The 25,381-nt window shown below is 50.5% G+C and overlaps 2 protein-coding genes across 4 annotated transcripts in view; both read right to left on the bottom strand.

Moving 5' to 3' along the window:
- Positions 1 to 18,805, bottom strand: PLAAT3 (phospholipase A and acyltransferase 3). 3 transcript variants are annotated; one of them, XM_054697593.1, is made up of 5 exons: positions 18,752 to 18,805; positions 17,269 to 17,346; positions 9,485 to 9,587; positions 7,933 to 8,201; positions 1 to 628 (listed from the first exon to the last, which is right to left on the bottom strand). In XM_054697593.1, exons 2-5 carry the CDS (start codon positions 17,281 to 17,283, stop codon positions 527 to 529), a joined length of 489 nt encoding a protein of 162 aa, XP_054553568.1. In that variant the 5' UTR covers positions 17,284 to 17,346; positions 18,752 to 18,805; the 3' UTR covers positions 1 to 526. The 3 variants fall into 3 exon arrangements, with proteins under 3 accessions (XP_054553568.1, XP_054553569.1, XP_037373706.1); XM_054697594.1 differs by lacking the exon at positions 18,752 to 18,805 and adding an exon at positions 18,404 to 18,425; XM_037517809.2 differs by lacking the exon at positions 18,752 to 18,805 and adding an exon at positions 17,797 to 17,862.
- Positions 18,806 to 20,631: 1,826 nt separating this feature from the next.
- ATL3 (atlastin GTPase 3) overlaps positions 20,632 to 25,381 on the bottom strand; it is a 35,534-nt gene continuing 30,784 nt past the window's right edge. Inside the window, exon 13 of the mRNA XM_037517730.2 lies at positions 20,632 to 25,236. Coding sequence (XP_037373627.1) covers positions 25,150 to 25,236 — 87 coding nt within the window. The 3' untranslated portion in view covers positions 20,632 to 25,149. The remainder of the gene's footprint in view (positions 25,237 to 25,381) is intronic.

Below are 25,381 nucleotides of genomic sequence, written 5' to 3'. Positions count from 1 at the left end.
AGGAGGCGGGTAAGGTTTAAACCAGGCTGGTTCGTTTGCTTTGGTTTTTATTTGTGGCCAACATCACAGACTCCAGCTGCTGAGCCACAGCAGCCACCCTAGGGCAGGCGCTGGACAAGGGCCTGGCATCTGCTCCTGGAGGCTCTTTTTATCAGTCAGGTCTGTCTTCCTTGATGCCCACAATCAAGGGACTGCCCATTCCTTGCGATAACTGGGAGGTGGACTCTGTTTCCAGCAACGTAAAGCAGGCAGCCCGCCAAGGTGAGAGAAAATGCCTGCAGGGCCAAGGTACAAGCTGGTGTCACCGGAAAGGGACCCCAGCTGTGCCCTCAACAGACCACACACCGCAGTTCTTGTTGCATTTCACCCCATAAAATCCTCCCTTACTGGGGCTTTATTTTATTCTGTAAAAATAAGCCTTATTATAAAATAGAATGAAACCCACAAAGCAAACCTCAAACCCTCCAGGAAAAAAAAAAAGACCCTCTCTGTGGACAGTCATTGCGGACAGGCCGTTCCTTTCAACTTATTGCTTCTGTCGCTTGTTTCTGGAGAGCATGACTCCGATGAGGCCCACGGCAGCCAAGCCCACGCCCGCGATGCCGACCGCCCTGACCGCGTCTCTGACCTGGAAGAGAAGAGGGTGATGAGACTCCCCGGGAACGAGCACGGCTGTCCGCACACCAGGAGCGTTCAGCCCAGAGAGCCCCACGTGCCCCTTGGCCTCCTTGACAAACTCAGTCGTCAACAAATATTGGCTGGGACAAGGGGAGCAGAGGGCTGTGTGGGGGAAGAATGAGTGGACAGGTCAGCGGGCCAGGAATGGACACGGGCTTGAATGGGAACTTGATTCACCCTGTGGGTATTTAAAGCACATCAATCCCCAGAGTTGCTGTGGGAAGGGCAGAGAGCTGGAGCCAGGATGCTTGAGAGCTGGCTTGGCCAACGGGGAGCCCTTGACGCAGGTGTGAAATGGAGGAGGAATCACTATTGATATTAAACACCCTCTGACCCCCGTGAAAGCAAAGACCTCCCCGGTGTTTTTCAGGGCCTTACCCCAAGCACCCATTCTGCCAAGCATGGGGGGACAATTTACTTATTCTTAAGTGACTCAACGACAGGTAGTAGTGATATTATATTGAAATTACAAGGAGGGCTCACTTGGATTGCTTAGACCAGGGGGAAATGATGCAAAAGTAAGAATAAGTTTCAGGATAAAACTTGAACATGTGGGGCTCCCTGGTGGCACAAGGGTTAAGTCTCAGCACTATGAAGCTATCCCCAGCCACTGCAGCACGAGTTCAATCCCCGGCAGGGAGGTGACCCACACGGTGCAGCAGACCTCTCCTGTCTCCCCGCTGCTCCCCTCAGCAGCGTTCTCCAGTAGATCTGCCTGTTCTGCTCCCCACTCTCTCTGTTGAATCCTCTCACCCCCACCTCTGGCTTACACCGGAGTTCTTGTATACATTAATAAATAAATCTTTTTTAAAAATAAAATATAAAAACTCTATTAGAGAATAAGAGAACATTTAACCCTCAGCAAAGGGCGGGCAAACGCCCCACGAGCGCACAGCTGCTGTGGCTAAGACACAAAGCCTCTCCTGGGCAAGACTACACATGACTTTCCAGAGTCACGAAAGAGGCCATGGCCACGCAGCAGGAAATCTCACCCTGGAGCCTAGGCAGCCATTTAAGCAGAATGGAGAGCAATAAAGGAAAAGACCCCCTAATCATCATTGTGTGCACACTAAGCACAGTGCAGACAGTGTATGAAAAATGCCAGCAAAGGATGAAAATGTGGACTTAGTGCCCAAAACCCACACCCCCACCTGACATGGCCAACCCTGCCCTGGGCACCGTTAGCACACAGCCTGGCTCAACTGTCTGTGCTGTGGCCGCCTAAACCATAGGACCAGCAGAGCGATTCCGGGGCTTCTAGTCTGGGCCATCGGTGCATCCAACACAGCTGTGTGCAACGTCAGGGACACACCAGCATCATGATATCACCAGGTGCCCAGAACTGATGCTCTGAGCCTGGAACACAGGGTGACAAAGGTCTGGGTGGAGCTACTGGGCTACCATTCAGCCTTTACACCTCCCTCTTAAAGGTCCAGGGCCCAGCTCTGGGGTTAATGAGCTGGGGAACCACCTGCATCCAGTGTTTTCCTTGCTAAGCTCCATGTCAGGCTGGAAAATTGGTTTGCTGATAGTGCAGGAGGAACACGTGCCTCCAGTTCTTTGCAGAACCTCACAGTGTAACAACAAATGTTGATGCAGCTGGTTCGTACAAAAGAGACTTTGTGAGGACAAGAATAGCCTCATTGATTGTGGCCAGGCCCTAACACAGGGTCCAAGGTCATCATTCAGTACAAGAGAGGGGCCCCTGTTCGTGCTGACAGTGCACATTTTACGGGGTAAGTGATCCCTGGAGGAGTCAGGGCTACCTGCTGACACCACCGAGGATGTCCTTGTCTGGATGTTCTTACCGCCAGCTGACGGCTGCCGCCCAGCCGCTGGCCGGAAGTGACAGGGGTTCTGATCAGGAAAATGGGCTACGTGGTATACATCCCAGGAGTCCAATCAGAATGTTGTGAAAGAGAAGAGCTGTCAGCATTAGCAATATAAAAATTCTGTTGTTTTTAAAGGGAGCAAACTGAAATTCTATCAGATTGCAAATAGCCGCCCATGCTAGAGAAGGCTCCCGACTGAGTGAGGCTGAATTGTCTCTGGGAAAAGGAAAACTCTGATGTGCTTAAGGTCGTCCCTTCAGCTATGTTCTAAGTGGACAAAAAAGGAAGTGAAGAGAGCAGCGTTATCATGAAGAGAATTGAATTTAGATTATGAGCTGTTACGAGAGAAGATGGTTATGAAATATTGGTGTAGAAATTTACCTTTATTCACAGTCATTTTAAAAATAATGAAAATTTGTTCAGATTCAGGTAACCTACTTGTTGCCACTGGTCACATCTCCCATTTCCATTTCTGTTAAGATTTTGTCTGACAGCGTAGACTTCAGGATGAGCTTTGCTCCTAGTTGCTTTTGTAAAGAATTATTTAGTATGAAGGTTTATTTACAAAAGCTCACTAAGTGTACTTTTTTGGAGGCTGAGTATCTTTAGGTAGGTGGAAAGTAGGAAATCCTTTTTTTTTAGAATACTCTCAGGCATATAAAGCACAAACTACTTTTTCATTTGAGTCCATTGCTTCCTTTTCATAGTAGGAAGTTAAATGAGTCGCCACTTTTCTTCTGTTAAAGGAAAATCCAGCCTGCTTCGAGGAGCCCAGCACAGAGCCACACCATGGCGACCACATTCTTAAAGACAGACAAAAACACCCTCGTGCCTTAACTAAAAAGAAAGTTACTGCTTGGCAGCGCTTCACAAGGAAAAACTGCCCTCCATCTTCCCATGGCCGTCTCTGGTGAGAGGGAGCGTGTGTGGGAATTGAATCTATTTTAGCCACAACATGCATTACCAGTAGTTCTCACCTCGGGACAGTTTTGTCCGCTGAGAAAGACACGATAAGATGTTCATTTGGGGTCTTAAGTTAAAAACCAGGCAGCACATGCCCGCAGCCTCTGCAGCACCGGTTCGATCCCCGGCTGCTCCCCGGCTACCGGAGGAGGGTCCCACATGGCGCGCAGACCTCTCCTGCCGCCCACTGCTCCCCTCAGCAGTGTACCTCGGTCCTTCTGCCTGCTCTGCTCCCCGCTCTGGCTCTGGTGAATTCTCTCACCCTCCCACACTTCTGACTGTACCCAGTGCTTGTATAAACAAAACAAACAAACAAACAAATAAATAAATAAAACATGCCTCTATAAAAAAAAAAAAAAAAAAACCAGGCAGCACAGGGGCCTCCCTGGTGGTGCAGGGATTAAAGTCTCAGCGCTATGCTATGGATTGAGCTATCTTGAGCTAGCCACAGCTGCTGCGGCATGAGTTCGATCCCCAGGGAGGGAGCTGACACTCAGGGTGCAGCAGACCTCTCCTGCCTCGTCTGCTGCTCCCGTCAGCAGTGTATTTCAGTGGATTGGCCTGTTCTGCTCCCCACTCTGTCTCTGGTGAATCCTCTCACTCCCCACACCTCTGGTCTGCACCCCAGTTCTTGTAGGCATAAATAAACAAAAACAAAAAACAGGCAGCACAAACTCAGGTATTAGGGCACAATGTGTCCCACTGAGGTCTTTTGGGGGGGTGTTAAATGAAAAAAAAGATGGGGGGAAGAAGATAGAATTAAAAAGAGCTTGGATTGGTTATAGATTATATTTCTTACAATGCACTGGTTTTCAGTCAATATGGCCTTGGTTACTATGGAGAAAAGAAAAAGGAAATTATTTTTGCACAATTCTCAGAGAAGGTCGAGTCTAACTAGTAACCAGTTCTTGCCAGTCAGTAAATAGATATTTTTTAAGTTGAAAGTTCAGTAAGATGGCGTCTCAGACACAAGATGGAGTCAGTTCAATCACCCTGAACAGCCCTTTCGTGCTGCCAGTGACCTCAATGTCAGCGCTGAGGTTGAAAGCCCCGCCTCCCAGCCCCAGAAATGAAAGAGGAGCTCTTGGGTTGTTGTCTGAGGGGGAGCAGCAGGCCTGTTTACATAGCAACTATTGCTGTGTTGTCTGTTTCCGCTCTTTCATGTAGATGGGAAGGTGGGACAGGCCAAAGGCCCAGGAAGAAAATGGGGTACATCCAATTTGTATTGTTGCATTTTGCAAGAGGAGTTGAATTACTGCTTATAACAAGACTAAACAGTAGAACAAATTTCTTAGCCCGTTCACTGTGAGCACACTGTGAACAATCCGGGACCCCGCCTCCGGCTCCAGCATGCAGGAGAACCGGCCATCTGCACAGGCTTACGTCAGGACGGGCTGTATTCTGTGAAGAAGTCACATAGGAATCTAATGCCTGTGAGTAAACCAACCTTTCAGCCTTCACTAATGACCCAGGAGCCAGCCAAAGATGTTAACAATGAGCTCCTAGCCTTTGCATCGCCACTGTATGTTCTTCAGAAGTCAAGAAAACGATTAATCCCCAGCCTTTGCCCTCCTCTGCACAGACATAGCATCAGCATTTCTTTAGGTCCAGAGAACTTAGGAAACTGGAAGATTTAAACCTATCGATAAAGGGGCCTCCCTGGTGGTGCAAAAAGTTTAAGCATCAATACTATGAAGGCACTATGAAGCTATCTGCAGCTACTGCAGCACTGAGCTCAACCCCTGCCAGGGAGCTGACCCACAGGCACAGCAGACCTCTCCTGTCTCGCCCGCTGCTCCCCTCAGCAGTGTATTTCAGTCAATCTGCCTGTTCTGTTCCCCACTCTGTCTCTGGTGAATCATCTCACCCCCCACACCTCTGGCTTGTACCCCAACTCTTGTATGCATAAATAAATAAATCTTTAAAAAATAAAATAAAATAAACCTATCAATGAAAATCAGAGGTCATTCTCAAGAATAATTACATTTTTATGACCAGTGACTCACTCTGTAACACAGTAAATAAACTGAACTCAAACTTGTGATTGTCAGAGCAGTTCTTACAGTATAAAGGCTGTTTCCCAGGTTTAAATCCTCACTTATATAATATAATAAACTTTGTGTAACTACCATTGAGACTTTTATTTTGGTTAACATCACTAGCTCAAGATTTGGGACTGTATTTAATTGCTCTAAATATTATTTGTGCCTAGTAACATATGTATTTTACTAAATTATGTCACAATTTTGTATTGACACAAAAAGCTTTACTTATTATAAACTTGTGAATCTGTTCTTTGGTCTATCAATGATCCCTGAAAGAATAGCTAAAAATGAGATGCTTTAGAGATATTTCATACATCTACCAAATCTTCCTAATGTAGCAGGGTGAATTTCATAAAGTAACTTACTCTTTCCCAGATTTGTAATCTTTATTTGGAGTTTATTGCTGCATAGGAGTATGGACATTTACCTGGAGCAGTAATTGTGTGTGGGTGAAGATCTTAATTGATTTGCAATGTCACCAATGGAGCAATCAGATTTATTTAGAGTTTCTCTTCGTTATATTAATATTGTCAATGCCGCTTTAAAAAAAAACTCTCAATAAACTAGAAATAAATGCTAACTTTCTAATTTAAAAAAAGATAAATAATTGGAAAGTAGGAGAAAGAAGATTAAAAAATCAGAGGAGTAGTCTAAGGGTCCATCATCAAAATAATAGGAGCTCCAGAATGAAAGAAGAGAAAGTGGAAATTTCCCAGAACTAAAGGAATGGGTTTCATATTGAAAGGAGCCATCAAATGCCCAGCACAACACATGAAAATAAATCCTCACAAGGTCTACCAGTGATATTTCAGAACATGAAGATCAAGAGAAGATTCTATAAGCTTCTGGAAGGAAAAAACAGTTCACTCACAAAGGCATAATAACCAGAACAATTCAGACTTCTCAATAACAGTAGTAAAAGCTAGACAACAATGGAGCGATACCTTCAAAATTCTGAAGTTAGTGAACACAGCACTAGACACTCTCAATTTATTTGTTTTGCAGCACTGACAGTCAATTCATACACTGCTGAGGGGAGTCTGCGCGCCATGTGGGACCCTCCTCTTGGCCGGGGAGCAGCCGGGATCTTCTCATTGAAGTTATTTTCAACCTAGAATTCTATACCCAGTTAAACTTTAAATCAAAAGCCTGTCATTTGTGTACTTTTCCAAACAATGTCCTAAAGCCCCCTCCCCAAGGAAAAACTGATGTCAACAGTGCAAAAAAGGAAGAGGAGAAAGTGAGAGAGGATGGGAAGGAAGGAAGTTAGTTACCCGGGAGAAAAGATTCAAAAAAGAGAGCGGGCATGGCCCCAATCAAACCAAGCAAATGAATTAAACTGCATCCCCCGGGGTCTCTGGGACTGACCCTTGGATTTCAGAAGGTGATGCTTTTATCAACATGATAAGTGCATCAAATTCCAACTCTGGAACTTATCAGCATGGCTGCAGACATGCCAGAAAATATTAGCACTGGCTCTGGAGAGTCAACACACATTGATTTGATGACATGAAGGGTAACCAGCAAATTACTGAAGCACAGCTAGCCTCCGTTTCCCCTTCTGTAAAGCGAAGTGATACAACCTGCCTCCAGGGCTGTGGTGAGGGTCCAGCCGGGTGGCCAGGGAGGGCTCAGCAACGGGGTGACATCCTGGCTGTGACCCTCAGCCTTGGCCTTGATGTGCTGGTCTGCTCTATCATCCTGCTAATCTCCCCACCCTCATCCCTACCCTTGTCCCCACCCCATGTCTTCAGGGACAGGGATTCTATCATCTTTGCTACTCGTCCTGTTCATGCCTTTATCTCCACCCCAGTGCACACAGATGCCCAGCGGAGGGAGTTGAAACCATGGGGGTCATGATGGTCATCTCCTATTTCTGATTATTTTGCAAGAGCAGGGCAGGCTTGCAACAGTGGGCAAAAATGTCCCTACCCATCTTAAATTATGGGGGGAGAAACAATCTGTGTTTCAGAGCATAGGCCCAGAAGAGTGCTCTCTGTCCTCAAAGTGACCTCTCATTGTTTGGTCTGAAAAATAGTGCTGGAAGATGGAACTAAGACAGCCCCTCCTGGCTAGACAGACAATCAGGATCCAGACACACTCGCTTTTGTTGCAGTTCTGAACCTGAATTTGAGTGACACCATGGTTCAGCCGAAAGCCACCAATCAAACTTTACCAACCTGCATTTTCCTTTGCTGCTCAACCCCATACATACTGCCCCACACTGCCGAGAGCCCCATCCTCAGGGAGACTGGTTTGGATCTGCCTCCAATCTCCTGCCAGATGACCTTGCATTAAACTGGCTCTTTTCTCAAAAGCCGGTGGCAGGTTTTGGGCTTGGGTGCCCTTGGGCAGAGGCCGCCAGCATCAGGACAGGGTGCTCCCCGGGGACGGGGAGACGGCTGAGGACGCACCTGGTCGCTGCGGGCCACTCCATAGCGCAGCTCGTTCACAAAGTGCTCGCAGTTCTCGCTGGTGAGCTTGTACAGCACCTCCTGCCCCACCAGCTCCTCCGCCCGCTGGAGGATCTTGCTGGGCGGCAGCGGCGGGTACTCGTCATCGTGTTTGTTGTTGACCTGGTACTTGTCCCTCCCAGCCACGTCATACAGCAGCTCCTTCTTCACGATGGCCTTGTCAGTCAGGGCCGACATGATGCTTGCTGCACCCGCCCCGGCGACTTCACCTGTGGGTTCACAAGCAAGAAACAGGGGTGGGTCCCGGGCAGCCCGCGGGGACTCAGAGCAGGCCCCCAGCCGGAGCCACACTTGGCACCGTCCACAAGGGCATGAGTAGATGTGGAAGGGCCAAGCAGGAAGGGTGCGGCACATGGCTGTGGGGCTTTGTGTGGTGGTTACTCTGCCTGGACATAAACAGATCTGACAAGTGTGGGAAGGGGGTGTGCTCTGCGCAAGTGCTCCCTGCCCTGGGAGCACGAGGACCAAAACCCCAGAGCTGTATCCCGGGATGTGACACCAGGGAGGCCGGGTGGGCAGACCAGCATAGCCCTGGCCAAGGCTGGGAGCTGGGATGGGGCACCAAAACGCCAGAAGTGAAGATGCTTAGAAGAAAGGGAATCCGGGGCCAATGCTCAGACCAGGAGGAGGCGGGAAAGCGAAGCCAACACAGAGACCACACAGCCCTCCGAGCTGCCGGCCTGTGTGTGTGGGTGGGTGGGGGTGGGTGAGACATGCACTGAAAAGGTGGGCCTGGGAGCCCAGGGCACATCATGAAAGGGGCTCACTCTCCCTCTGGCCCTGCCAGGATGGGACCCCCACAGTGCCTCTCACAGGGGAGGCACCTTGCTCAAGGAGCAAGACTGGTCCTGACTGGGACACTGTGTGAGAGCCACAAGCAAGGGCAGGCGGCGCTGCTCTGCGAGGCTCTTCAGAGAGGCCCGTCTCCCTTTGCCCTGAGCACAAACCTTGAGATTTTAGAAAATCACAGGAATTCAGACTTGCTACCAGGAGGACGGGGGCACTCAGGGGCCCCCTGGATCAGCTAAGGAGACAGTGCTTGTGTCTGGGGTCTGTGAGCAGGTCAGCGTGGGAACCAGGCCAGAGTGGGGACCAGGTCAGCGTGGGTACATTTGTTTAAGAAAAGGGGTGAACAGCAGTTCTCCACATTAAGTCTTAGCCTCAGTTTACAAATGAGGAAACCAAGGCTGGAGAGCAGAACTGGATTCACAGCCAAGTCTGCTACCCGAACACCCGTGCTCTTTCCGGGACTGTATATATAAATGTTTTAAATCAAGCCATAGGATACAAAACACAGAGGAGCAGAGCTGCTCCCGCGGAAGCCCACCTCAGCCCCTCCACAGAACCCCTACCCCACGCCAAACTGCCTTCTCATTGCACTCAGGAACTAACCGCCAGTCGGGGAGCAAGGAGAATGTTGGGGTGACCCCTTACCCACAGCTCCCATCTCCCACTCCTCCCAGCCCCAGCACAGCGAGGCCCTGGGCCTTACTTGGGGGGGCCAAGTGGATCACATATCCATCACCGACGTAGATGGCCCAGTGTCTGTACAGGGGACGGAAAATCTCAATCAGGTCTCCAGGCTTGGGCTCTGGCTGCGAAACCAAGAACAGGCTGTTAGAGGCGCCAGGAGGCCTTGGGGCAGCGGCAGGCGGGTTAGGAAGGCGCAGCTCAGCAGCCCCAGCTCCTCCTGAAATCTAGTTCATGAACGAGGAAACCACCCCCCTACACACCTGAGACAGAGCCCCCCATCCTTTGCCCGAGTCTTCAGGCACAGGAACCCCCCTCCTTCAGCACAGTGAAGTGGGGAGAGGGGCCTGGTCCTCTTGCTCTTAGGGGACAGACCCATTTCCTTTGCCCAAATCCCACCGCCAGGCTCTGTGGACCTGAGAGACTCCATTTAGGGTGAGGAGGGGATTACCCGACCTTGTGCAAACTCCCCGGGATCAGAGCAACGCGCAGTGGGAAGAGCCCGACCCAACCCACCACGAAGCAGGGTCAAGGGCAGTTCATTTCCACTTAGTAACAACCACAAACCAGCATCACTTAGGCAGGGGAAACTTTTCATGAGATTTTACAAATAGATCATGTTCTCTTATGTAGCAATTACAATTCATCTTCCAAAAATAAACGCACCCAGACCTTCCTGAGAACCTACTTCAGAACAATGGGTAATGTCACAACTTGCGGATCTCTCTTGTTATCCAGAACAAAAGGGAAAAAATTCTTTTTAAGAGTTAGGGCATCTTTAAGGACCCCAAGGAAGGATTTAGCTGGGGGTCTCCATGAATAGGCAAGGACAGGGGCCCCACCCCCTGGAGGCTACCCAAAGGGGGCACACGGGTGATGCTGTGTCCGTGACATACAGCATGGGGGGCACAGACCCAAGGCTGTGTTCCAAATACCAAGGAGAGACCTATACACAGGAACACGCCTTAGAAAAGTTCTTAATATAAAAAGGAAACAGCAGAGGGTGTGGGCTGCAAGACACACGGTAAGTGAAAGAAGCCACAGCCCCAAATCCAGGGGACGCCTAACCCCTGCTGTCACTCCCAACAGAAAACAGGGGCGATTGTCAGGGACGGGGGAATGAGGAGGGGCTTGAGACAAAGGGGTGAGGGAGTTTCAGGGACAATTCAAACTCCTGTAGCCTTCGGATCCCCTCGGTGTGGTGGTTCTGCGACCGTTTACCTTTATCCAAGATACCCACAGACTCCAATACTAAAGGGATCAATTAGGCCTTAATTTTTTTAAACACTAATCTTTTAAAAATGAAGATGTTAAAGATTTGTTCATGGACACCTACACTTTGAAAGGAAAGATAGTTGTGATTTTTTTTAATCCTCCATCAAATTGCTTGCAAGGGCAAAAGGCACCCACTTCCAGGGCGCACAAGCCCGAGGCGGCCCCTGGCAAGGAAGCGCCTGTGGCGGGGGTGGCACCGCCCGTGGGGCCCCAGGCACGTGCACGCGCCCGTGGATCGGAAAAAACGAGAGCGGGTCCCACACACACCTCTCTGATGTGCCCCACTCGGACCAATAACATGTCTCCTGAGACACGTACTCGAAAACTACATTTTTAAAAAGCGACGGCGAGAAAAGGACCACACAAATGAAAGCTCACACCCACCCACCGAGGGGGGCAGACGGGCAGGATGGTCCAGAGCCAAAGGAACCGAAAAGAAAACCCTCAAGACAGAGGGGCCTTGCAGCGACCACAGGGACTGGGTGCCAGGAACCCAGACTATGGGTGATTGGCCCTGCCCCCCAAAACCAGCCGAGAGAAGCAATTACATCACGACGCGCACCAGCCGGCTCAGCTGGATCAAAGTTAAGAACCCGAGAGATCATGCTGCAAAATTAGCAGGACCGGCCTGGGCCGCCCGGGTCACGGGGTGCGGGGGGTGGGGGGGGCGCTGCTTATTTTTATACCTGCGAGATAAGAGCAGCTGTGCACGCCGTCGCGGTGGGAGTTGGCAAAAGAAACAGGCTGCCTGATAGGGAATTCAGCCTTCGGAGTCCACGAAGGCCCACTGGCCCGGCCTGACCATTCCTTCCCCTTGGGCCTGGCCGCCTTCTCCCTGCAGGGGAAGAGCTGAGCGGCTGCCGAGCCCGCCCGGCTGCAAACCCTCAAGTCACTGCCCGGCCCTTTACAGAAAGGTGTGCCCGCTCGCGTTATGCATGGATCAGCAGGGACCCCTCCTTCGCTCGCTGGACCCCCAGTTCCAGGACCCGGGTTATCTCATGGCCCAGCTGCCAGCAGCAAGTGGGGGTGGGTGTTCCCAGCCTGCTCAGGGCTGGGGGGCGGGGGAGGCGCCTGGACCTCGGGGGCTGGGTGCCCAGGCGGTTTCCGAACAAAAAGTCTTTCTCCTGCAAAGCCCCGTCACAATAAGCTGTGTAACCATCATTTTCCCTAACAAGCAAATTGAAGAGCATTTTCAGGCTTCCCAACGTCCTATTGGAAAAACAACCTAAACAGCTATTAATAAAAACCAAAATAGAAGCCTCCCTGCTGGTGCAAGGGGTTAAGTCTCAGCACCCAAGTTCAGGGAGCAACCCACATGGTGAGCAGACCTCTCCTCTCTGGCCCGCTGCTCCCCGCAGCAGCGTATTTCAGTCAGTCTGTCTGTTCTGCTCCCCACTCTGTCTCTGGTGAATCCTCTCACCCCTGCCCTGCCCCCACACCTGCACATCTGGCCTGTACCCCTGTTCTTGTATGCATAAATAAATAAATCTTTTTTAAAAAAAGTCTTGAAGAATGAGAGAAACACATACGAGGTAGAAACAGAATTCAGACCCAGATCCCATACTCAGCCTTCACACTCCTGCAGTCAGAGAAGGGCGTGGGCAAAGTGGGCCAGTGGAAACATGTAGGTAGGGGTGCAGAACCAAGGGAGCAAAGCACAGTGGGGTAGGGGCTTGGGGTTCAGCCAGAAGCAGAATCCCTGCAGCATCCTGGGGCAGCCAGGGCTGGCCTGCATAAAGCGTGCAGGTGACGCCTTGTGCAGCGCAGAGTGGGTCTGGACAGGAGAGCATGTCTAGGGGGAGCTGAGAGGTTTGGCAGAAATGGGAAGTCACACCTCATTTTGCAGGGGGGTTATTGCAGCTAAGGGAGATGAGGGCACGTGCCCAGGGTTAACCTCAAAGTGGCAAAGTAAGAAGTTGACCCCAAACTCCTCTACAAGAAAGGAGACAGCCCAGCCCCATAGCAGAGTTCAGAGTTCAGGGCTTCACCGCCCACGAGCCGCTCAGACGGTACCAGAGCCTCAGCCGTGGCCTCAGGAAGGGCCCCGGAGAAAGGTGAGGGCACTTTTAGAAGAGCTGTCAGTGCTAGGGTTGAAACAAACACAAAGAATGCTTTCCTTTGATTCAAGGCCGCTAAGGAACTCAAGGCCAAGCCACGCACACTCACCTGCTTTAGCCCAGCACAGGGGTTTGCGGTCTTATTTTTGAATGAATTATTTCCAGCATATGGAAAGGTGCAGAAAGTAAGCTGAGAAGCACAACCCTCCATGTTTACATCAAGGACTGAGTTTTCAGAAACAGCCCATGGATCACAGCCCGGAGGCTGTGGAACCCACAGCTGGGTCCAAATCCGGACTCTGCTGCTTACTAACTGCACCTTCTCCCAGCCTCAGTTTCCTCTGCCGTGCAGTGAAGTTCATCAAAGCACCGGGTTGTCCCCCTGAGGATCGGTGCATCAATCCCTGTCAAACACACACGCGGCCTGGTGCCTGGGGAACGGGCTGGGAGTGGCAGGTCTCACTGCCATATTGTTGTGTGTGGATGTGGAGAGGTGACTCTGGGGCACTGGAGCTTGTAAAACTCAGCCCCAGACAAGTTCTCCTCTGTGTTCCGAAACCACACCCTGGTGAGCATGTGGAAATCCCTCAAGACATTCCATCAGTGTTCCAGGGAACAGTTCTTGTGACATGAAGAAAGACTAAAGTCCAGGGCAAGAGTTGCAAGGGACTTGCCAGCAAGGAATTGAGAGTTTCGATGCCAAGGTTTCAGGAAGAAAAGAAACCCGTGGCCCGGGCGCCAGTCCATCTGTGTTGAGGCTGTTTTCAAAAGCAAAGCCCAGTCCACCCTCAACTGAGCCCCCTGTGTCCTATTGCTGTGATCTTCAGGAATCACTAAACCTCACTGAGCTTCTCTGATAAAAGGGGGCTAAGACCATCCAGCATAATCTGTGTGAGGAATAAACGAGATCATGGGAGCAAAAGTAGAGGAGTTGAGACTCCAGGAAGGGTGGGTGCCCGTCTCCCAACCTCAGGCCCAGAGAGAAGCTGGGGGAGGGGAAGGGCAGATGCCACCCCTACCCTCATGAGCTGCTGGGACACAGACAGTGGCAGCTCCAGCGGGCACCAGGTCCAGCCTCAGCAGCCCAGAGGCCATGAGTATCCCAGGAGGAGGCCCAATTCAGCTGCCCTCCTGGGCTCCTGGCCTCTAGGCCCAGGTAAATTTGATGTGGTAGCCCCCCACTGCACCCCCTTACAAACACACACACACACACACACACACACACACCCTGGCAGCCACCACCACCCTGCACTGCTCAGGGTTTTCAATCAGTTACCAGAAACTCATACAGCGCCTTTTTACAGGCCAGGAAATGGAGACAGGAAGTAACAGGCCCAGGTTCTCAGAGGTGGAGAAGCAGTGCCAGAACCGTCTCAGTCCAGGGGCCAAGCTCCTCCCACCACACACAAGTAGCTACCACAAGGGTACTGCAGGCCCATGGCGAGCCCACAGCAAGCATTCCCACTCACTGCAGGCTGGGTCTCGACGCCCAGGTCATTCAGACTCCCGCTCATCCCTCAAAAGGGCTCAGCCACCTCCTCCGGCCTCCCAGGCTGTGCTGAGGCCGCCTTCCCGCCCACACCCTGCTTATCTGTGGCTGTCACTGTGGAGCTGACCCAAAAGGAGTAGCTGCCATCTAGACTGGGCGCCCAGGACTGGGTCCAGTCCACCTGCCACAAGCCCCTCCATCGGGGACACTGCTTACTCCCCAAGTCCCTCTCAGCCTGGGGTCCCTCCAGAGTGAGCATGAACCCCTTCCCTCCACAGAGATCTGTCAGAACACCAAGCAAACCGGAGGAGTCCTGCAGAGTAAGAGAGGAAGCTGAGCCCCCCTCCCCCCCTGCAGGCTGGCCCCACTGCTGCTTCACAGGAGCGTCTCATTTTCACTTTCCATCTTCATTTCCCCAGCAACCCCCCAGGTCAAGGGCAAGGTGAAGGGAAACAAAGCCTTCTGGCCCACCCAGCCTGGCAAATGTGGATGCAGGGAGAGAGGGGAAAAATGGTCAGTGTGACCCAGGCCTCACCGCCAGACCAAGGACTCAGGGAAATGTGGGTCCCTGGGGGAGCCATGCAGCCTGGCACGTGGCCCCAGGAAGGGTGCCTGAAGCTGCTGTAACAACTTACAGTTGGGACTCCCTGAGGCCCAGGCAGGGACACACCCAGAGCGGGGAGGTGGGCGCTATAATCCCTGGGCGCAGACATACAGGGGTGAGTGGTCTACGGAGAATTTTAAAACAATAATAAGACACACCAGGAGTCAGTCTGCTGTTTATTATCACCAGGAACCCACAATTATAAAGAATATCAGTGATAAAATGCTACTCCCCAGCCCAGAGCCAGTTGGTCTAAATCCTACCCGCTACAGTCGCTGTTGAGATGTGATACGTGAGCCTCAATTAGCACGTTTTTATTTCTTACTCTTTTCAAAGCTATGTCTTCCACATGGGAGTTCAATCAGAACATCTTTTTCTACAACAGCCCCACACACAGACTGGGCTCGGGGTGTCTGGGCTCCCACACTCAGTTCCCAATGACCCCCACCAGCTGGAGCTCACTTTGCGGCAAGGTCTGTGTGACTAAGCCTGGCTCACCTACATCTTCCTCTTCTTAAGAAGACAAAAGAATCTGCTCTCCCGTCACCCGCCAGAAGCAACTCAAAGTGAGTGTTTCAAAGTCTGGGCCAGGTTCTCCACGAGCCTGGCTCGCCCTCTAAAGCAATGGAGTAAATAAATATCCGTGTTCCCTAATCGCTCGCCATTTCTCTGATTTTTACAGAAGTGAGAAAAACTTGAGGGAATTTTTGCCAAACAAAATGAAAACTTAGGATGAGTTTTCTGGTGAAGAGGTTTTAGTTAAAATATTTAGAATGTGGAGATATTTAAAAACTAGAAATGTTTTAAGAGACATACAGTATTGCAATTTCTGGAATTTATTGTGAAAAGGGGCTTTCTATTTGTCTTTGACAAGCCCTAATATCTAAGGCTTTTCCTTAAACAGATGTGCTGTTTCAGGCGAGAGAAGTGAAGTTAAAATAGTTTAATAGATTTTATTAATTGTGATCAATCTATTTTGATAGGTTGATCTATTTTTATGGGTTAATAAAAATTGATTAAAATGCCCTTCCATGGGATCATGCTCAGCGAAATAAGCCAGAAAGAAAAAGAAAAATACCGGATGGTCTCACTCATAGCAAGAATCTAGAAAACCTAAACAAGGGACCAGGAAAAAGAATAACTATAAGAAAGAAAAAATGAAAATCAACAAAAAACTATGAACCAGAGACACACTAAGGTTATTTTGTATGGGGAATACAAAAATAAAATTTAAAAAAAAAGTCACATTTATTTAAAAAAAAAGATGTGAAGTTACTTAATAAATAAAAAAATTTTTTTAAAATAAAATGCCCTTTCTTCAACTGGAGCAAAGTGGGACTGATAAAGCTAGCTCTGCTGAATACTGAACATGAAAATGCAAAGATCAATATTGACAAAGTCATGGAGAACTGCTCAGAAGTTAAGTTTCCAAAACAGACACTGTAATGTTAGTATTATCCATGACTGCAATCAGCCTGTAGGTATTAAGATTTTTTCCATTTTAAAATACATTCATGCCATTACAAACTATCAATTCATTATTTTTTCTATTTTTGATCTATACCTTTTTCATTTTTCACTGTTTCACACAGGATTTCATATACACAGCTCAATAAAAGAAAATTCTCACTGCATCTTCTCCATTTTGTGATTATTACTGACAATAATGTTGCTAAAGGAAAGAGATATTTTTAAATGACCCCTCCAGACATCCAATGCACCAGGCACACCCTGATGCCAGGCACTGAGGGGGTTAAAATAATATTAGCAGTGAATTAGGGCAGGGCACTTGATAAGCGCACAAAGCACTGTCCCCAGAACTTCGTAAATGTGAAGCCCCAGAATCTTCTTGACCAGTCCCACAGGGGTTGGGAACCTGACCTCCAGCTCTGAAACTCTCCACAGCAGGTGGAGAGGAAGCACTTGCCTTCCTTTTTGGCTTCTGAACCACCGCACGGTTAGCAAAAGGAATTTCCTAGCTGGCCACAAGGTGAATGAGCTAAGGGCAGAAAGGGCCTCTGTGGGGTCAGCCCCTCGCAGGCAGCTCCAGGCCCCACACTCGCCCCCTGAGTGGGCCAGAGGTGCTGCTCCGACCCAGGAAAGCAGCGAGGGCGTCGCGGAGAGAGGGGCCGCCCTCGCCGCGTCCCGCAGGGCCCGTCTCCGCGCGGGTCTGCCCCGGGCCGGGGCCTCCACCCGGACCCACGAGGCGCTTCCCAGAGGTGCCCGCCGGCTGCGCCCCGCCTGACACCTGATGCTCAGCCCCGGCGGGGGCGCGGCCCCCCCCCTCGAGGATCCTCTCGGGCGCCGAGACTCGGGCTCCAGGGCGAGGAGGCCCCACCCTCGCAGGGCCCCCACCCCAGCCCGCCCGACCCCACACTTACAATGAGGGCGCGCATCTTCCTTCGGGCTGTGGAACCTCAATGTCACACTGGATTTCGCTCGCTCGGCCGCGTGGACACCTGGCAGGGGGGCAGGGATTCACCACCAGGAGACCGAGTCCCCCAGACTCAGCAGGCGACGGGTCCCGGCAGGGAGGCCGCGAGGGGCGCGTCTCCGACCGCCGGGGAGCCGCCACCCCACCCGCGCAGCGCCTCGCGGGCTGCTCCTGCCCTGCACCAGGCGGCGAACCCCCCCACCCCGCGAGGGCCGGGGCCCCCACCCGACACCCGCGAGCAGGTGGCGCAGCCGCGGGGCGCGCGGTCGGCGTCGGCTCGCCAGGAGCATCGCGCCCCAAAAAGTCAGCCCGGCCGGGCCGCACCGCGCTCCTCCCGCCCCTGCGCGCCGGGACTCGGCCGCCGAACTTGTTTACTCCAGCGCACCCCAAGTCCCCGCCTCCCACGCAGCCGCGGGCCGGGAGCGGCCCCCGAACACCTCACCCTCCCGAGTCCCGGGAGGACCCGACCACCCACCTCGCCGCTCCGAGTCAGCGCCGCCGCCACGTCAGGAGCGAGTTTAATGGCCGCGGACGGCGGCGGGGTGAGGTCACGCGGCCCCTCCCCGCGTGACGGGGTAACCGGACCCAGCCCCGGCCCAGGGACGCCCCCCCCGCCCCCCCCCCCGCCCCCCCCGCCTCGGGACAGCCGGGCCGCGCCGCCCGCCGCCCTGGGCCGCGCCACCCGGCTCGGGACCGGCCCCCCGGGTCGCCCCGCACCCCCCGCACCCCGCACCCCTTCCAGGCCCCCCGGTATTCAAGGACTGGGTTCTGCCTGATCCCCGGGTACGCTGAGGGTGGCGCGATTTACTCATCGGCTAAAGCTGCATTAAAACTGCAAAGCGCTCAAAGCCCAGGGGCCCCTCAGGGAAAAGCACTTTTAGCCACCGGGCGCTAAGCGGCGACGCCCCCAAACCCCGCGCGCAGTGGCCGGGGAAGGAAGGCAGCAGGCCCCGAGCTGTGCCGCCCCCGCCCCGCGCCCCGCGCCCCACCCCGGAGAAGCCGCCCCTGCTCGTCTCCATGGCGCCCCCAACCCCAGCAGCTCGGAGCCCCGGCCGCGCGCGAGTCCAGCCCCGCCCGCGCACCTGCAGGCCCGCCCGGCCCGTGGGGGGTGACGGCGGCGTCGTGACCGCGTACCCCGTAAAGGCGCGTCCTCGAGGGGAGCGAGCAGCAGACGGCGCTGCTCAGGCGCTGCGCCCCGGCCGGCGCGCGGGCCGCACCCGGTCACCTGCGCCGCTGCCGACGCACCTGGGCGGCCCCGCACCTGGGAGGCGCGCGACACCCGCGGCTCCGCCACCAGGGGAGTCCGAGGCAAAGTAACCACGTCGCGGGTGCGTCGGGCCGCGCCCCGCCGGGCTGTGTGCGCCGAGCGAGGGGCGCGCCCTGAGGCCGGGGGAAGCCGGGACGAGGGGTTCAGGTTTGGGGAGACAGACCTTCTCCGAGTCCGCGCGCTCCGCCGCCGCAATGGCCGGTGTCGGGGAGAGACAAAAGCACACGGCGGGGTGCGGGGGGAGGGGGCCGGATGCCGGGACGGGGTGATTTTGCCTGTCATGCAGGAGCCCCGGCCCCGGGGCCCGGTGTTGGGGCGCCCTCACCAGGAGGCGTCCTCAGCCCACCCCCGTCACCCCCGAGTGTCCAGCCCGGCAGGGTCCAAGCCCCGTGACCCGGCCGTCTCGGGTCTTCTGGGCAGCGCCCCCTTCCTGGGGGGAGTGGGGGGCTGGGGAGGGAGTCGCAGAGGCCGAGACCGTGCCCCAGGAGGAGCCCCTCTCGGGGGAGCCTGTGGAAGGCGGAGCCGAGAAAGGGGACAACATGGCCCAGGGCGAAATAGAAGAGGCGGGGTGAGGGCAGGAGACCCCGCGGGGGTTCTGCTCACCTCCACACCGCGGCAGGGTAGGCTCAGAAGAAGAAAGGGGGAGTGGGGAGCAAAAGCCTTTGAGGGGGGCGGCGGCAAGGCGGCCTCTCACCCCGCTGCAGCTTTTCGCTCACCACAGGGACGAGCCGGCAGCCGCAGAGCACCTGCTTCCAACAGGTGTCCAGGTGTCCCGGGAGGCTTGTGTCAGAGGCTTGTTCCGACCAGAAAATCGGGGCGGGGAGGGGGGGCGCGGGGAGACGGAGTATAATAACTTCCCCGGGATTCCTCCTCTGAGACCCCTCAGATCCTACGGAAGAGGCGAGAACAAATCTCTGAAGAGCCTCCACTGGAGAAACACCGAGTACAACGACTCTGCTCCCCTTTAAAGACCCGTCCTAGAAGGGCCCCAGCCTCTCACCCCACTGCTGAGTGGCCAGCCTGGGGAGCTGCCGAGGGGCTGTTGGCTTGTGGGCCAGCATCTTGCCCGGTGGCTGTGGCTCTGGCAGAGCTGGGCCCGTGGCCGTGACGGGAGACATGTCACCAGGTCCGGCTGGTGAAGGTGCCCCAGGCTCCAGATTCCAAGGAGTATGACCAAGCCAGACCGTCAGAAGCCCTTTCCGGGATGGAGATTAGATACACACAGCTTTTAATAGGCAGTGGAATTATTTTTTTAAGCCTCTTTCTTCCGAGGATGTTCAAGTGGGAGGATGGGAGCCAGAGGCCGGGATGCCAGGCCTTAGCTGCAGCCCGGAGGGCAGATAATGTGGCCACTGCACGCCTGAGATAATAGCCCTCAGGGGGGCTTCGGGGTCGGTGTCAGTTTTACTCCCAGACATCCAATTACAAGAAACTATTCGCCAGTTACAACTCTATTCTCAGTGAAGCACAGTGGAGCTAGACTTATCTTTTGCAAATGGACATGACACTCAGAGGGGAGGGTGCGCCACCCAAGCCTTCCTTTGCTTGACTTCTCCCCACCCACACACGACCCCTTTGCCCATGCTGGCTCCCTCCCCCCAGCTTGTGCTAACAGGACCATCAACACTCAAGGGTGGATGGACCCGGCTGCCCACCGCCCATTGTTTATGTGAGGCTCAGCGCAGTCCAGTCAGTATTTGACAAGTTCAACCAAACCTCCCCCAGGGCCACCAAGGTCACTAGTGAATGAGAAGTTTCAGTTGAGCTTTACCCCACCTCACCCCAAAGTGGAACCACTTGGCTCCATATGGGCAACCAAATGAAGTGCTACAAATGCTAGGTCCTCCCGTGTCCGTTACCCTAGTGTTTGATTTTAAGCACCACCACGGCCTCCAGCACCAGGCTAGTAAGACTCAGCGCAGTTTTGCAGGAGAGAGATCACCCTGAAATCACCCTACCTCTATCACCAAGTTCTCCACCCCTCAGATACCCTGTTAGCGCTGCCAAACCGTCACAGCTGTCCCCTACTAAAGAACAACGCTGACACACACACAGATAACATAGTGCTGATCTTTATTCCATTAAACAGCCCTGCGACGAAGAAACAGAAACATGCTTTTGATATACTAATAGCATCTCATCCCATTGCACTTTTATAGAAGTATATTAAATTGTAAAGTCAAAGGCAAGAGTCTAAAAGGAAGTCACTTTAACAAATCATTTTAAAATATGTATATATATATGTTCAAGATCGCTATCAATGCCTTTAAAGAGGCTGAAGTCCATGACAGCATTTATTCAAAGCTAAGTGAGAAAGCTTTGGGAATCAAATGCAACCGTCCCTTGGTCATAAAAATACCACATTTAAACCTCAGTTCTGGCGCATGAAATTCCTTCCCAAGAAAAAGTTCTTTTAGAACATTTCTGTCCCTAAATCTATTTTGAGGTTCCTTATATGGGATACTTGTGTCAGTAATTTTCAAAATTATGATCCTCTCCTTTTTTTTTTTTCCTTTCCTTTTTGTTCGTAATTTTTACTAGTGATTTCAGGTTTTCTGTGTGTAGAAGATTTAGGGATTCAAAACACAGGGCTCAATTCCACTTTTTAATAGAAAAACAACTTTCAAAAAAATTTTAACCCAAATTACACCTACTAGCAAATAGGATACTTGTACATTCGTTTTTCAGAGAAGGCACTGATAATCTGAATTTAGAAAGTTTAAAGTTTAAATAACCTAGAATAAAGGCATCCTCTTTACTCTGAATGCTGTAAACGCTCAGTGACTGTGTCCAGCAGACCCCCTATCCTGCACCTCAGGTGAGAGTCGGCCACCTGTGTCCAGACACTGGTTGCACTTCCCATCCCACCAAGTCTCTCTTGCTGTGGCCTCTGAACTTGATACTATTTATAAAAGTGGTGGTTCCAGGATCATGGCCTAGACAGACGGGGGCAATCCCTGGATATAAAGCTGGGGTTTTGGATTTTTTTGAAGGCTCCCCAGTTAAGTGTTATGCTCCCAGGTAGATGAGCACCACCACCCAAAGTGTAGCTGTAACACAACTTATCATCAGGAAGATAAGCAAAGGTCTTTTACAAAGACTGTTCTTAATGTCTTCTATTCTAAGCACACAAAAATTTGTTACTTTCGTAAGTGAAGCTTTTGTTCATTACGCTTATTCCTTGCCAAAAACTTTATCGGATCTAAATGTAAGCTCAATGACCTAGCCCAATGGTAGCCATCCTAATGCATCCCATGTTACATTTCAAAAGTTTGAGAAATCATTCTATGAAGACTTCCATAAAAGTTACATTAAAAAAAAAAACAGGGAAAAAATAAAACTTTATTGCTTTTGCCTGGATTTAAATCTCCTTCAAATTTTAATTATTTATAATTCTTAAGTACATACTTATCTAAACTCTCCCTATGCAAGGCATGGCTTTTATAAAGCCAGGTAAACAGTGGGTCTGTTCTGGCCTGCTTCAGGGCACTCTGCTAGGACAGGGCAGTATGTATGTTTGCCTAAAGCATTTTGCTTCATGCTGAGTAAGAGAAAAAAATAAAACAAAAACATTCATAGGCAACTTTATCAAGGATAAAGCGTTAAAGCATCACCCACAGAGAGATCCCGTAGGACATTCCTCAAATGAAGTACGACTCTGAAGCTTCAAGATTTCATCACCTGGGTCTCCCCGGGTGGTGCAGCCGCTTTAGCGCAGCGCTGTGAAGCTGTCAGCAGCCACCGCAGCACTGGTTCGATTCCCGGCCAGCCAGGGAGAATCCCAAATGGCACTGCAGACTTCTCCTGTCTCCCCCGCTGCTCCCCTCAGCAGTGCTTTCAGTCCATCTGCCTGTTCTGCTCCCTGCCTGTCTCTGGTGAATCCTCTCACCCTCCCGTGACTCTGGCCTGTACCCCAGCTCTTGTACAAATAAAATAAATCTTTAAAAAAAAAAAAAAGATTTCATCACCATTATGCCTGATAGTCCGCCCTCATTTTGTCTACAAACCAATTTAGAAAGATTTCTCAGTGAAAGAATTGAAACTCCGAGTCTACTTTTACTATAAGCTAATTGGAAGTATTTAAAAAACAAGAAACTTAGCAACACCACTTCTGAAATGAGCTTTAATAGAAAATCCTGAAAACTTTTTTTATGTTAATAGGAATGTGTCCCATATACTGTTAGGAATGTGCAAATTAAAAAATGCCCATGTGGGAAGGTCGGCCAGTTGTAGAACAGCAATAAACACCAAGCAAACACAGTCTGAATTCCCAAGTAATGTCCCTGACCCAAAAAATAAAGGCTAAGGGAAGAGGTCAAAGACATTTTTTCAACTTGATTATAAATCTCCTCTCAACTATTTACAGTCAGCAACAAGAATGCGTCTTATTGAAAAAGCTAACATAAAATCAATTTACTGTTAAAAAGAGGCCATAGAAAACTCAAAAGAAATCCTCAGTGAAAAAATTTTACAAACACTTTTCAGAGGAAGGATAAGTTTAACTGATAAAGACCCCCCCCCAAAAAAAATTAAAAATTACAAAACAAGAAGGCTTCCCCCATGGTAATTAAGCCAAGTTTTTCCTTTATAAGAGCCAAAACAGAAATGGTGAGTGTGAGCAGTTAAGCAGTCATCAAATCCCTAAGATTATATCATTTATTATATAATAATTTCTTAAAAGAAAAAAAAGAAGGCCTAAAACTGAAGTGTGACGTAAGTTTTAGACATATTGTCCCCTTCTCACCATGAAAAGCAAGGCCACCCAAGACAAATCAGTGTGCTGACAGAATGCGTTAAAAGCAAAGTATGTCAACCTCTGTGAGCTAACTAGTAACTATGAACCTCAGGGCAGAGAGGCCCCGGGGAAACATGCCAAATTTTCAGAAGCTTCCGATTTAACAGTCACAGCTAACCATCAATGACGTGCAAGTCAAGTTTTTAGAAACAGCTGGAACATATCTAAAGTTTAATGGTGAGTAAATAACAGAGGAAGAACTTCTGGGCACAAAGGTATGTAGCTATGAAAAGAATATAAAATTCTTGGAATTCAATTCACTGCTCACAAAAATAGTTTAATAAAGTGTTAAAGTAGTGACAAGGAAGTTATCTGATAGAGTCCACGCTAGAACAGGCTGTCTTTTCTGCACCTTTCATTTATATACTTCACGAAGTTACAATTTACACTTAGACTTTGTCATCCTACTTCCCTCCCACAACAAAAATTAAATTATTTTCAGAATTAAGGCTTATACCTGAATGTTTATATATAAATACTTGCAGGCAAGTTTTAAGACATTTTAAAATCCACAATTAATTCACCATTATGAATCAAAGAAAAAAGCAAGTAATAGACTGAAAAAATTTTATCACACAATCGAGGTAAATAAAAACTTACATAGTGTCCATATTTGGGTGAGATTTTGGTCCTCACTAAGCCGGAGCTATTTTAAAGCTATCAGACTAGTCAAGTAAAGTGAAATAAAGGGAGATTCACTAAATAAATTGGCAAGTTTTAGATTCATTATTAAAAACATTAGAGCATGCAAGAAACCATTTTTGGATAAAGAACTGATTTACTGCTAAGTGACATGAAATAGAACATCTGTTAAAGGCAGTAATATTTGGTCATGTCTTTCCTCTAATCCTTAATAAAGTTCTGTTCTTATGCAGTATTCTTGAAAACAAAATCTCTGGAATGACAACTGCGTGAGTGCTGTGTGATACATACATACATGTTTACAAGCTGACCAAGGCACAAGTTCAAGTGACTAATCAGAGGTCGCAGAGTTCATTTAACCTCAAGCTTTTTTCTCTTATTATAATAAAAGCTCATTTCTTTTTTATTCCTTTTATTATAGGCCACTGACTTTTCAAGGCATATTTGCCTCTTTTCTAGAAAGAAGCTATAGAAACAAAGGCAGAAAAAAACATCTCACAAAACTGCCAGCCTGTCAGGTCAAAGACCTTAAATCTCAGGGTGGACTTAAATATGATACGATTTTTCCACACTATGTGACAAGCAGGATGGTATAAGATTTTAAAGTATAATGGCATCATTTTCAGTCTTTAGCTCTGAAGCTTTTGTAAGTTTCGTAAACTTTTTAAAAGAGAATTCCTGCTCAAGAGAGTAAGGTATGAAAGAACCGACAAGTTTCACCCCAAAACAGCATCTTCCATGAGGCTATCCTCAATCCCCTCCCCAGCGTGTCCACAAAAGCTTGGATTCAATCTTACAAGGCACTGAGCGGCACAAGAAAGGACTCAAAACCATATTTCTCTTCTTTCCCTTAGCTTTCCCCCCCATAAAGTGCACAAAGCAGAATAATAAGAAAATAGACACAGGCTTGGATCTATATCAGCGAGGAAGAGAGATGCTTCCAGCAGAAATGGAAGTGTGTCAAGGATTGGAGACCACAGGCGAGGTCTGTGCGTTCACTGGTGCCATGTCCAGTTCATCCTGGGTGGCCCTGTGCTCCTCAGGACCAAGATGTGTGGCTGTGGCAGAATCCCAGAAATCAGCAGGGGCTGGTCGGGTTCTTGCTGGAGCCTCTTGTTATCTTGCTATTGAGTTTTTTTATCCACGGGCGGTCTGCCAACAAGGGCATCCCTCACAGCAGCCTGAGTGGAATTACCGATGTGAGACGTCGCCTGCAAAAGTCCCCAGATTCAACATGTAAGTTGATAAAACAGCACAAGATCAAGAGAGTAAATACTCAGAGAATAACTTTCAAAACTCTGTCTCCCTTTCCTGCCACTGGGGAGGGAAGAGGCCGGGAGGCCTGTGGCAGGCAGC

This window comes from Talpa occidentalis, unplaced genomic scaffold (assembly GCF_014898055.3).
Source record: "Talpa occidentalis isolate TD23 unplaced genomic scaffold, MPIMG_talOcc4v2.1 talOcc4.17, whole genome shotgun sequence".
Lineage (NCBI taxonomy): Eukaryota > Metazoa > Chordata > Mammalia > Eulipotyphla > Talpidae > Talpa > Talpa occidentalis.
Note: the sequence above shows the minus strand (reverse complement) of the source record. Positions and strands in the feature narration are given on the sequence as shown.